Raw genomic sequence first — 14,355 nt, forward strand, 5'->3', positions numbered from 1 at the left:
CACAGTCATTTCTCTCAGTGATCTCCTTCCTTGTCTTCTCCCCATGGTTGTGTACTGGAATCTACTTCACACAGACACACACACACTGAGCCTGCCACTGGGTGATGTATTGAGTAGTAGAGTGTGTCTGGTGGTTGTTAAATGTAGATGCTGTTGGATGAGAGTGTAACGCAGCGTAGCTGTAGCGTTATGAGAAAGCATGATTAATGTTAGATTGGACTGGATATTGGGCCCTACTTACTCCATCACGATTAGACTAATGGATCTTCATTTGATACTGATCACCCCTTCTATTCTATTCCACCACTAGGACTTCTACTCAGCACACAATGTATAGGGAGATAGGAGTTGGGATAGAATACATTAGAATTAGGGTTGTAAATTAACTGACTTCCCCCAAATTCCCAATTTAAGGAGAAATCCTAGTTGGACGGTTCCCGGAATCAGGAGGGAATAAGCAGGAAATCCAGAATTCCTTCAACCAGGATTTCTGGAAAACCAGGGAATTTAAGGAAAGTGACTAATTTTGCAACCCTAAATAGAATAGAGAAATGTACTGTCCACCAACAGTGGACCCATTTCAGAGGGAACATGTCAACAAGACAGCCTTTTCTTCTGGTTGTTCTCTAGGTTTGCAGACTACTAAACTAGAAACATCTGCAAAGGCCTGATCCAAAGAACAGAAGCTACAGTATTGTTAGTCACTCCTCTGCGTCTAAATCTGCATTCATTCCAATGCAGAGTGCAAATTAAGTTAGTTGGGCAAGAGATGTTATAGCTAAAACGACAGTAGCATGTTGTTTTTAAATGTGTGCTTTTCTCCTCAGAGCTGATTCAGATTTGAAAACTTTTCAGAGAAGGACTCAGGTGGGAGACACGATTATCCTAAATGAAAAGGTGTCTATCGAGGAGGGCTCTTCCGTTAGCCTACTAACGAATTGACATCTCCTTGACCACTCATCGGTTTCCAGGTAATGGAGGAGAGAGAATGGAGGAGAGGGTGGAGGACGGACTTTGCCCAAATGAGAAAAGGCCTCTCCTTTGTCCTTGGAAGGAAGGATGGAAGGGCCTGGAAAGGGTTAACCATTCCCCCCCTCTTCTCATCCCCCTCACTTGCGCCTGACTTTCCCCTCTCTCCCGCCATCCCCGTCGCTCTCCCTGCATCCATTTGCAAATGATCTCGCTTGTCTGCATATTGTCACTTGCAGCCTGCCCGGTCATTCATCAGCTGTCGGCCGACTCGCCATGCGCTCCCCCCACTCCCTTCCCCTCCTGCTACTCCAACCACGCTCCCTGTGCCCTACACGCTCCCTGTGCCCTACACGCTCCCTGTGCCCTACACGCTTAATTGTTCCCTCTCTGACCTGGGAGAATAGAGAATGATGTTCTCCTCTTCTCTCTCTCCATCCCTCTTTCTCCTTTCCTCTTTGTCTTCCCCTGCTATCATTCTCTCTCTAGAAGGTGAGGACGGGCAAAAGGCACCCGGGCAAAAGGTGTACAGACAGATGACGGCAGAGGGCGTCACACACTCTGGATTATCAGCATGCCATTTGCATCCGTGTTCAGCTAGCCCTCCATCTCCCTCTCTTTCCCAGTCTGTCTTCCCTCTTTCTCCCTTATCTCTCAGTCTTCTTCCAATCCTCCATCCACCCTTCAGTCTTATTCTCTCCAGCTCATGCCTCTTCCCCCCTCCCCAAGTCTCTCCTATCTCCCTTACCTCTCTCTGTGTGACTGGGCAACCAGATTTGATCTGGTGTCCACAGCGTCTTCCATGCATCACTCTGGCTCTCAAAACATGCCCACTGCATTAGCAAATACAAAGCATCCATTATAGATGCCGTGCAAAATGCTGTTTCCAGTTGGCTTAAATAGGATTAACAATTCAATGTTACTTGCTGTGGAGTAATACCAAATCAGCTTGAACTTGTGCCACTTGGGAGGGTGGTCATTTAGAACATCAGGGAGGGAACACAGGGTTGTTTGCATGTGTGTGAGCTCCTCTGTGTCCATGTAACAGAAGGGCATACAGTGCAGTGCAACCATGCAAAGTTAGATTTAGTTGACACCAAGGTTATTATACTAAACGAAAATAGAAACGAATCATGAAAAATTATTTCTTGAACTGAAATAAAATTAATAAACCAGTTTGAAAAACTAAAACTATACTGAAACTATTGTTTTTGAGTGCAAAACAAACTAAAATAAACAGTTTTAGTTATTTTAAGGGCCAATGCCTCAGCTGTTGTGCCATCTCTACCACGGTGGAGATCTGATTGGTCCATCTGTGATTGGTCTAACATATTTTCTTTCACCAGTCTTGGCACTAATCCTTTTAAATCCAAGTCATATTGAGAGTGACTTTATAATTTAAAACCTTACCAGTGTCCTGACCCATCACCCTATGCATTACTGCTCCTCAGTGGCAAGAAGTGACATCACCAAAAACACAAACAATACAACACAAAATGACCTATAGCTAGCTAATTCCTGCATGAAACTGAAACTAAATAACAAATAGAAATGTTAATAAAACTTCAAATAAATAAAAACTACTAAAGCAGGTCTGGAAACTAACTGAAACTAAACAGAATTTCAAATGAAAATCAAAAATCCAAGAAATAAAAACTAAATATTAAAACACAAAACTATAATAACCATGGTTGATACTAATGTGTACAGAAACCATTAGCCATGCATATCTATTTCAGAGGTACAAGTCAAGAGACTAAATAATTAAATGAAAAAAATCAAATGCAGTGAAAATTGATATCACTTCCTCTCTCTTGCTCAATTCATTCCCAAGATGCCCCTCCTCTCCGTTTCAGTATTGCCTCTTTTACCGTGCTCATACACAGAACGCAGCTGAGATTAATCATGCTTTTGTTGTATCACTTCACCTATTTAAATCTTAAAAATCCCCCCCCCCCCTCCACACACAAGGTGCTTAAGAACCCTGAGGAGAGGAGAGAGCAAGAAACACAGCGATAGAGAGCAAAAACGCACCCAAAGCTCCCACCCACCCACTCTGCCTCGATTCGCTTTCTCTCTGTTCTTAAATTTAGGCACTCCGCTCTCTCTATCCCTCTCTCTCTCTATCCCGTGCACTATTCACACTTTTTCAACGCCAAATACTTCGCTTGTCAATCACTTTTTCCACATGTCACTTTCATGAGGCAGGCGCATGGAGATCCGAGCCGGTCACGCTAAGCCAGAGCCCCTCCAACCCCTACTCTTTAATAATACATGGACACTTCCATTATGAGCTCTGATGCTGCCTTCAGGCTCAGGCAGACTACGGGACGGGGGGTGAGAGGGGCGCAGGGGTGAAGATGAGTTTAAGTTGTGGTGAGGGAGGGAGGGAAGAGAGACAGGGGATAGAGCCAAACTCTAGCGAAGGCCATCTCAAAACAGACACACATATACATACACACAAAGTACCAGTCAAAAGTTTGGACATAACTACTCATTCAAGGGTAACCAAGAAAGTGTTAAACAAATCAAAATATATTTTAGATTCTTCAAAGTAACCACCCTTTGCCTTGATGACAGATTTGCATTCTCTCAACCAGCAGCACCTGGAATGCTTTTCAAACAGTCTTGAAGGAGTTCCCACATATGCTGAGCACTTGTTGGCTGCTTTTCCTTCACTCTACGGTCCAACTCATCCCAAACCATCCCAATCGATTTGAGGTCAGGTGATTGTGGGGGCCAGGTCATCTGATGCAGCACTCCATCACTCTCCTTCTTGGTCAAATAGCCCTTACAAAGCCTGGAGGTGTGTTTTGAGTCATTGTCCTGTTGAAAAACAATTGATAGTGGGACTAAGCGCAAACCAGATGGGATGGCGTATCGCTGTAGAATGCTGTGGTAGCCATGCTGGTTAAGTGTGCCTTGAATTCTAAATCACAGACAGTGTCACCAGCATAGCACCCCGACACCATCACACCTCCTCCTCCATGCTTCACGGTGGGAACCACACATGCGGAGAGATTATCCGTTCACTTACTATTCATCTCACAAAGACACGGGTGGTTGGAATCAAAAATCTAAAATTTCTCAAAGGACAGATTTCCAACGGTCCAAAGGCCATTGCTCGTGTTTCTTAGCCCAAGCAAGTCTTCTTCTTATTGATGTCCTTTAGTAGTGGTTTCTTTGCAGCAATTCGACCATGAAGGCCTGATTCACACAGTCTCCTCTGAACAGTTCATGTTGAGATGTGTCTGTTACTTCAACTCTGTGAAGCATTTATTTGGGCTGCAATCTGAGGTACAGTTATCTCTAAATGAACTTCTCCTCTGCAGCAGAGGTAACTCTGGGTCTTCCTTTCCTGTGGCGATCCCCATGAGAGTCAGTTTCATCATAGCACTTGATGGTTTTTGCGTCTGCACTTGAAAAAACTTTCTAAGTTCTTTAAATTTCCCGGATTGACTAACCTTAAAGTAATGATTGACTGTGGTTTGTCTTTGCTTATTTGAGCTGTTCTTTCCATAACATGGCCTTGGTATTTTACCAGATAGGGATATCTTCTGTATACGCCTCGACCTGATCACAACATAAGCCGATTGGCTTAAAACGCACTAATTCCACAAATTAATGTTTAACAAGGCACATCTGTTAATTCAAATGCACTGCAGGTGACTACCTCACGAAGCTGGTTAAGAGAATGGTACTGTATATATTTTCCCCAGAGTGCACAAAACATTAGGAACACCTGCTCTTTCCATGACACAGACTGACCAGGTGAAAGCTATGATCCCTTATTGATGTCACCTGTAAATCCACTTCAATCAGTGTAGATGAAGGGGAGGAGACAAGTTAAAGAAGTATTTTTAAGCCATGAGACATGGATTGTGTGCAATTCAGAGGGTGAATGGGCAAGACAAAATATGTAAGTGCCTTTGAACGGGGTATGGAAGTAGGTGCCAGGCACACTGGTTTGAATGGGTCAAGAACTGCAACGCTGCTGGGTTTTTCACACTCAACAGTGTCCTGTGTATCAAGAATGGTCCACCACCCAAAGGACATCGAGCCAACTTGACACAACTGTGGGAAGCATTGTAGAACGCTTTCAACTGTAGAACGCTTTCAACACCTTGTAGAGTCCATGCCCTGATGAATTGAGGCTGTTCAGAGGGCAAAAGGGGGTGCAACACAATATTGGGAAGGTGTTCCTAATGTTTTGTACACTCAAATAGATAGGTGTGTGTATATATCTATATTAGTAAATGGCGGGCAGGGAAGCAAACTCAGGTCGCAGGCGTGAAAGACAAACACCCTCCGCATTTCACCAATATGATTATCCCACTTGGTGGGAATTGTAATATTTTAGCAAGGATCACTTAAATATACACAAACGGTACTTTTCAGATGCTTTACCAGTGCAAAACAGGGTGTGGTGTCTGACAAACTCTTTTCTTGAAATATAGTAAGGCTAACTGACTACAACATGTGTGATTATCAGACAGCCTTTGGCCACAATGCATCTTTCACTGACACAAAGTTGATCAACTTGTTCTGGAAACCACTTCAAAACAGACCAATGGACAAACAGATGGGTTATCTATGGAGACTGACAGAAGCACAGCGGACATCAGAGAACCCAGACTCTCTGACTGTGGCTTGTGTCAGAAACATGACCGTTAACCCCCAAGACATGCTGCTGTCGTCTTCACAAACCTCCATGTGGGCTTAGTGTATCCACCGAGGTTAAGATGGGTTAGGGGAGGCCCAACCACAAGAAGACAGTAGCATTATATTGTACTCTCACATAGCGCAATCCCACACATACTGTAAAGATAGTGTCTCTGTGTGAGACAATAACAGCCTAACCTCTAGCCAAACTCTAGCTGTAAGCGTGAACAGACAGAACTGTAGTTGGATATAGAAGCGTAATGGGCAATGAGCAGCTGCTGATGTTTTTAGCACTGTACAGTCCCATCATCTCTTATCCATGTGGTTGCAACAGACTCACAGCCGAGTGCAAACAGTGAACTTCCTACGGTGGAGTCAAATGTCTGTCTGTGAGCGATACCGTACATACGAGCAATGGCTCAAGAGTGAATGTGTGTGTAACATGCATGCCTGAGTGTGTGTTTTTGTATCTGTCTGTATCCTACCCTCCTCTCTCCCCATCCCCCAACAAAACTCTCATCTCACCCTCATCTCTACCACCCCTTCCCCTTCTCAGGCCAGGAGAAATGGATTGCATGCTATTGGTAAATAAACACTTGCAAAAATGGGCCCTAGCGTTTGGCTGGGCTGTGGCGGCTGCAAATCTATATTAAATAGGTACAGTTAGGGCCTCCCGAGTGGCACAGTGTGCCACTAGAGATTCTGGGTTCGAGTCCAGGCTCTGTTGCAGCCGGCCATGACCGGGAGGCCCATGGGGCGGCGCACAATTGGCCCAGCGTCGTCCGGGAGGGTTTGGCCGGCAGGGATAGCCTTGTCTCATCGCGCACTAGCGACTCCTGTGGCGGGCCGGGCCCAGTCCACGCTGACAGACACGGTAGCCAGGTGTACGGTGTTTCCTCCAACACATTGGTGCGGCTGGCTTCCGGGTTGGATGGGCATTGTGTCAAGAAGCAGTGCGGCTTGGCTGGGTTGCGTTTCGGAGGATGCATGGCTCTCGACCTTCGCCTCTCCCGAGTCCGTACGGGAGTTGCAGCGATGAGACAAGACTGTAACTACTACCAATTAGATACCATGAAATTGGGGAGAAAAATAAAATGGGTACAGCTGAAGTCAGAAGTTTACATACACCTTAGCCAAATAGATTTACTCAGTTTTTCACAATTCCTGACATTTAATCCTAGTAAAAATTCCGTCATAGGTCAGTTAGGATCACCACTTTATTTTAAGGATGTGAAATGTCAGAATAATAGTAGAGAGAGATTTATTTCAGCTTTTATTTCTTTCATCACATTCCCAGTGGGTCAGAAGTTTACATACACTCAATTAGTATTTAGCCTTTAAATTGTTTAACTTGGGTCAAACGTTTCAGGTAGCCTTCCACAAGCTGCCCACAATAAGATGGGTGAATTTTGGCCCACTCCTCCTGACAGAGCTGGTGTAACTGAGTCAGGATTGCAGGCCTCCTTGCTCGTACATGCTTTTTCAGGTCTGCCCACAAATGTTCTATAGGATTGAGGTCAGGGCTTTGTGATGGCCACTCCAATACCTTGACTTTGTTGTCCTTAAGCCATTTTGTCACAACTTTGGAAGTATGCTTGGGGTCATTGTCCATTTGGAAGACCCATTTGCGACCAAGCTTTAACTTCCTGACTGATATCTTGAGATGTTGCTTCAAAATATCCACGTAATTTTCCTTCCCTCATGATGCTATCTATTTTGTGAAGTGCACCAGTCCCTCCTGCAGCAAAGCATCCCCACAACATGATGCTGCCACCCCCGTGCTTCACGGTTCACGATGGTGTTCTTTGGCTGGCAAGCCTCCCCCTTTTTCAACGATGGTCATTATGGCCAAACAGTTCTAATTTTGTTTCATCAGATCAGAGGACATTTCTCCAAAAAGTACAATCTTTGTTCCCATGTGCAAACCAGTCTGTCTTTTTTATGGCAGTTCTGCAGCAGGTGCTTCTTCCTTGCCGAGCGGCCTTTCAGGTTATGTCGACATAGGACTCGTTTAACTGTGGATATAGATACTTTTGTACCCGTTTCCTCCAGCATCTTCACAAGGTCCTTTGCTGTTGTTCTGGGATTGATTTGCACTTTTCGCACCAAAGTACGTTCATCTCTAGGAGACAGAACGCTTCTCCTTCCTGAGCGGTATGACGGCTGCGTGGTCCCATGGTGTTTATACTTGTGTACTATTGTTAGTACAGATGAATGTGGTACCTTCAGGCGTTTGGAAATTGCTCCCAAGGATGAACCAGACTTGTGGACGTCTACAAAAAAAATTATTGGCTGATTTATTTTGATTTTCTCATGATGTCAAGCAAAGAGGCACTGAGTTTGAAGGTAGACCTTGAAATACATCCACAGGTACACCTCCAATTGACTGAAATGATGTCAATTAACCTATAAGAAGCTTCTAAAGCCATGACATCCTTTTCAGGAATTTTCCAAGCTGTTTAAAGGCACAGTCAGCTTAGTGTATATAAAATTCTGACCCACCGGAATTGTGATGAATAATATATAATCTGTCTGTAAACAATTGTTTGAATAATGACTTGTGTTTTTTTTTTTTTTTAACCTTTATTTAACCAGGCAAGTCAGTTAAGAACATATTCTTATTTTCAATGACGGCCTGGGAACAATGGGTTAACTGCCTGTTCAGGGGCAGAACGACAAATTTGTACCTTGTCAGCTCGGGGGTTTGAACTCGCAACCTTCCGGTTACTAGTCCAACGCTCTAACCACTAGGCTACGCTGCTGTTATGCACAAAGTAGATGTCCTAAACAACTTGACAGAACTATAGTTTGTTAACAAGAAATGTGTGGAGTGGTTGAAAAAATACTAGTTTTAGTGACTCCGACCTGAGTGTATGTAAACTTCTGACTTCAACTGTAGGGGAGTTTATAATTTATGGCAAAGGATTACTTTGGAGTCACTGGTCCCAGGCCTGCTCCTGTCCCTCTCCTCCTCATCCCTCCTTCCCCCTGTTCTCCCACTACAGTAGGCTGCTGACACAGAGAGTACTAACAATAGTGGACATGTGTAGGACTGCCGCTCTCTCCACTGCCCACCCCCACGGCCATTATAATAATATATTCAAGGATTAAAGGGGTTTTATCTTGGAGCTCCAATGCATTATGAATGGGGAATTTCAAAATTTAATTGCCCCGAATTAAATGATTCAAGATAATGTTTCTTTTATAAATTTGTAATAGGGCCAGAGAAAGGGAAAATACATGAAATAAAACTTTTTCCCCCAACAAAGGAGAAGAGAGGGAGAGAAAAAGTGAGAGAAAGAGAGAGAAAGATCAAGAGAAAGCGACATCAGAAGGGATGGTGACCTTGTGTCTCTGGAGGAGAGGATGGGCTGAAAGACTTATCAAAAGAAAGAGAGAAGAAGGCAGGAGACAATGAGTGAGAAATTAGAACTTTAATCTGTTTCCATGTGGACAGTTTCATGACTGTATTCTGTCCTCCATAGTTAGTGTACATCACAACCGTCGGTATCTCTCACAGTCAGAGAAACAAGCCCAAAACTGCTGCATATCTGGATGTGCTGTAGCACAGTGTAACAACTATTGTACTTACTACATTTTTCACTGTACTTACACTGTATTTAGGGTAAGGGTTAGGGTCGGCTGGCACAAATCTTGTGTGGTTGACAGAATGTGAGAAGCCTTGGCTTCCGAGGGTTGAGGGGCCACAGTATCTGTGCGCTAGAGATTTCAACGATGAGTATGCCGTTCCTCCTCTCTAAAGCCCAGGAAGCTCCGATTCAAACTCCCATTAGACAGCTCTGCACGCGTTGTCAAAATACTTTTGTTTCTCACCAAATATGGAGTGTCACTGAGCAATCGTCATCATCATCATCATCATTTGAACTTCCAAAAAAAGATCTAGATAAAATGCCCAAGCAACTGAAAAAAAATACAAATTCGGCGTCTCATTACTGCCACCCACAGGTCAGGAGTCTACAACAGCTTAATATAGTGGAGGCATGGTTTTCAGTTGCTTCTCAGGTAGCCTTCCACAAGTACATACCGGTCATAATGGGACTAAATGAAGAAATGTCTAATGGGAGTTTGAATTGTAACTTCCTGGGCGTTCGAGAAGAGGCACGTCATACTCATCGTCAGCATCTCTAACACACAGATACTGTGGCAGGGTTGGGGATAGATACTGTGGCAGGGTTGGGGATAGATACTGTGGCAGGGTTGGGGATAGATACTGTGGCAGGGTTGGGGATAGATACTGTGGCAGGGTTGGGGATAGATACTGTGGCAGGGTTGGGGATAGATACTGTGGCAGGGTTGGGGATAGATACTGTGGCAGGGTTGGGGATAGATACTGTGGCAGGGTTGGGGATAGATACTGTGGCAGGGTTGGGGATAGATACTGTGGCAGGGTTGGGGATAGATACTGTGGCAGGGTTGGGGATAGATACTGTGGCAGGGTTGGGGATAGATACTGTGGCAGGGTTGGGGATAGATACTGTGGCAGGGTTGGGGATACTGCTGTACGTACATTAACAATGTTCATACATTGTACTTACAATATTAATCAAACAGTAATGAGGACACTAAAGTCCAATGTTACCACCAACTATCAATGTCAGAGGACGCACGTAGAGTACAGACGTGGGACCAGTCCGTTTGTGCCATCATGTCAACTCCTTGTCACTCATTGGTTGGACAAGGACAGCTCTGGATACACCAGGTGCTGTGAATTGCTTGGAGAGTGCGATTGGTTAAAGCAGTCGGTAGATTCTCAGTAACAAGAAAAAACAAGTCTTTAGAAAAGCAGCAGGTTGATTTGACCGGTAGAGAATGGTACAAATGATGAGTGAATGAAAATACAGAAAGGAAACAGTCCATGATACAGAAACCAACATGGTGATAGTTCAATTAAAATTTACAAAACAAACCCCTTTTAGTTTTAAACTACACAGTAGAATAGACTCAGATCTCAGAACTCTTTCACTTTGAGGTTGGTAACAGCATCAACTTATAGATAGACAAGTTATAATAAGCAGCACTAGCTAACACTTTGGAGTAAGGTTAACTTTAACTAGTGAGGTGGTAATGGTGCCCCTCATATCCACCATCCATCACATGGCTTATTCACAGGGGGAGAACGCAGACACCAACATTCTGAATTAGCTCCCTCGGCCGTCCCGACATGATAACAGATAACATGATAATATTAACAACAGCTGGTGTACTGAAGCTAAGGGTTATTTAAGTGCTTACATCTAACAACGAGAGCAAGCTAGACATCCTCATGTCTCACTGCCATTCAATGCTAATAGAAAACCAACCTAGGCTTTGAAATACAGAGCAGAGATCATAAAGACAAATAAAAACATGTGGAGAAATAGCGACTGGATGAGAGACCGCGTTATCGATGTTCTGTTTGTTTTCTTTCTGGAGTGGAGAAAGGAAGAGTCAAAAACACTAAGGATGTCCAACAAAACAATAACCTAACAGAAATGAGTTGAAGTCCTTTATGTGAGACACGTCTAGGAGGTCACATGACGTCTCTTGCCCTGTCTTGCTGATGAAGAAGTTTGAATTAGTCTCCATTCTGACTGTTATGGCTTTTTCATAATAGACTATAGCATTAGTCATATTCTTCATCAAAGCTGCAACTCGTCCTCAGGTGATTAAACTGCAACTTGGAGAGCGGAGGTACATTCATAATAAAGTTTAACATTTTAAACATTGTAATTATTTAACGTTTTCAAAAACGACCCAAAACACCTTCTTTTAGTCATCTAATTTCGCTCAATAAACGCACTTATTTTCCTTAAATTTTCCATCACATTTCAAAATTGTACATTATTCTCTGAGTAGAGAAATAAAATGCTGATTGCTCCCAGAAAAAGAGCACAGGACATATCCGCGATTTTGTGTCAAGAGTTTCCTTCAGTTGTATTTGAAATGCTATTGAGTGAAACCAGGAAGTGTAACGTGAGAAAGAGGGGCAGCGATGGTCTCAAACAATGAGCAACAAAGAGCTGAATACACCACCGAAGAAGATTGTCAAGTGAAATTATAGCAGCCGTATATCGAGATAAACCACAGTAATAAACTGACTCTGAGGAGTGAGGGGTAAAGCTGTTAGGATAAGATTTTGGCTTGCTGGAGATAACATTAAACTAAATTCAATCTGTTCTTTCTTTCTGTTCACCCTACAGTAGTGGAACTGAAACCAGCGCTGCCATTGTTACTAACAACCATTGTCTCACAGCTCGTGTGTCAATAATCTCAAGGTAAACCAGTGAAGCACTGTAAAAGAAAAAAACAAAGCCAGTTGTTCATAAAATATTAGAAACGTTTACTGCTCAGATAGAAGGGAAAGGGGAGGGACATTGACTGGCAGTGTGCCATCTGCTGCGGTACGGAGGTAAAACTAACAAAGCAGTGGAAGGAGGGATGAACCAACCAACAGTGTTCAGTTTTTTAAATCTGAATTCTTCATTAATTCTTAGCTCCTTTATTTCTGTGAGTCACTTAAGAGAGACAACACTGACTGGCTGACTGACTGGCTGGCACTGCTCTTCTTCTGCAATAAGGCCTAGCTAGATGATGATTACACCTATACACTGTTCACATTGGGCACGTCTCCAGTTCGTTCTGCACTCAGGTCCACGTCCACTTCCTGTGAGAAAGAAGCAGTAGCCTTGTCTCCTCCGTTCTCCGTTTGGCCTTCTTGTTCCTGGGTGGTAGCTGGGTCAGCAGCGTCTGGCGTGGTGATCTTAGCAACCATACCATCCTCCTCCAGGGCAGGGCTAGCACGTTGGCCAGCGTCCAAGGAGGTTAAGCTAACTTTTTTGCTAGCCTCATGATTCAGGCTAGTGTCCACACCAACCTCCAGGACTGGGCTAGCGTCCACACCAACCTCCAGCACTGGGCTAGCGTCCGTACCATTCCCGTTGACTACCACCTTCCCACCATCCCCGTTGACTATGAGGGAGGCTAGTTCCCTGGCTGCATTCCCTTGTCCCAGCTGCTGTACCTGGGCTAACACCCGTTCCACCGCTGCCTGGTCGTCTCCCTCCTCGTCCTCCTCCTGAAGTTTCCTCAATATGAGAGGCAGCTTGGTGTCGGCCTCTGCGTTCTCCAGAAGGGAGATGTCGCTCTCCTCATAGCGGGGCAGCGGAGCACCCTCCTCCTGCTGCTGCTGGAAGTGCAGGCGCCTGGCCTTGCCGCTGGCCACAACCTTCTCCAGGATCTGCTTCTCGGCCAGGCGTAGCTGGATGGCCACACGGGAGTGGAAGGAGAGGTCGGGATTCTCCAACACACACTGGTCATCCTGGAGGACGGAGGGAGGTGGGGAGACATTGGGCAGAGAGGAAGGGAGTGAGGTATAGGGGAAGGGAAGAGCAGACACACACAGAGAGACAGACAGAGACAGTGGGGGAAAGCAGAGAGAGAAAGGGATAACATACAGAAGGCAGAGGAAGAGTTTGTTAACTTATCAGGTTGAGAATGGGTCCTGTTGAAATATACTAAACATTACTTTATACAACACTGATACAGAGTAGACACGCTGACCCAAAACAACACAGTGAGGTGGGTGAAATCTTCACTGACTTGGGAGCTGGTCTTGTAGGTCTGGAGCAGCAGGGCAGCCCTGGTCTCCAGGAATGTCCAAAGTTTGATCTCATTGTCCCAGCTCACTGGGAACTCCGTGTTACCTAGTGTGAAAACCTTATTGATGGCATGTTCACCTACCAGGTAGTCCTTCAGCTCCTCTGTAGAGAGAAACGGTTAAATGGCAGTGAACCAGAATGGCAGGACCAATATGATTACAGAGGGAAAACACAAGTACACAATTAACGTCTATTCATCAGAGGGCCAGATCTTTATAGCTAAACAGGTACACAAATGTTTAAAGATGTCCATCTAGTTTGGTGACATTAATTTAAAAGAATATCAGACTAAGGTTAAGATAAGGGACTGTTATTCTACAGGTTGACTGGTAGCCAACTGCTGTTTTCCAGATCTTTCTTTTGATCGGCGATATTATGATAGGCTCGATTACGCTGGAGGAGAGGACATAAAAGGAGGGGAGGGTGAAAAGGAGGGGAGGATGAAAAGGAGGGTGAAAGGGAGGAGAGGACATAAAAGGAGGGGAGGGTGAAAAGGAGGGGAGGATGAAAAGGAGGGGAGGATGAAAAGGAGGGTGAAAGGGAGGAGAGGACATAAAAGGAGGGGAGGGTGAAAAGGAGGGGAGGATGAAAAGGAGGGGAGGATGAAAAGGAGGGTGAAAGTAGGGGAGGATGAAAAGGAGGGGAGGGTGAAAAGGAGGGGAGGATGAAAAGGAGGGGAGGATGAAAAGGAGGGTGAAAGGGAGGGGAGGATGAAAAGGAGGGGAGGGTGAAAAGGAGGGGAGGATGAAAAGGAGGGGAGGATGAAAAGGAGGGTGAAAGTAGGGGAGGATGAAAAGGAGGGGAGGATGAAAAGGAGGGGAGTGAGAAGGAGGGGAGGATGAAAAGGAGGGGAGGATGAAAGGAGGGGAGGATGAAAAGGAGGGGATAATGAAACTCGGAGGGGGAGGAAGTTACGTCATATGGAAAGAGGGGAGGTGAAAAGGAGGTGAAGGTAAAAGGAAGGGTGAAAGGATGGGAGGATGAAAAAGGAGGGGAGAATGAAAAGTCGGGGAGGGTGAAAAAGGAGGGGAAGTGATGAAAAGGAGGGTGAAAGTAGGGGAGGATG

The 14,355-nt window shown here is 44.8% G+C and overlaps 1 protein-coding gene across 1 annotated transcript in view; it reads right to left on the reverse strand.

Annotated features, from left to right (window-relative positions):
- Positions 1–9,048: 9,048 nt before the first annotated feature.
- The window catches only part of LOC109904584 (actin-histidine N-methyltransferase-like), a 45,545-nt gene continuing 40,238 nt past the window's right edge, over positions 9,049–14,355 (reverse strand). The window contains exons 12-13 of the mRNA XM_031787901.1: positions 13,231–13,391; positions 9,049–12,949 (exon numbers count right to left, since the gene is read on the reverse strand). Coding sequence (XP_031643761.1) covers positions 12,233–12,949; positions 13,231–13,391 — 878 coding nt within the window. The 3' untranslated portion in view covers positions 9,049–12,232. The remainder of the gene's footprint in view (positions 12,950–13,230; positions 13,392–14,355) is intronic.

This window comes from Oncorhynchus kisutch, linkage group LG14, assembly GCF_002021735.2.
Source record: "Oncorhynchus kisutch isolate 150728-3 linkage group LG14, Okis_V2, whole genome shotgun sequence".
Classification (NCBI taxonomy): Eukaryota; Metazoa; Chordata; class Actinopteri; order Salmoniformes; family Salmonidae; genus Oncorhynchus; species Oncorhynchus kisutch.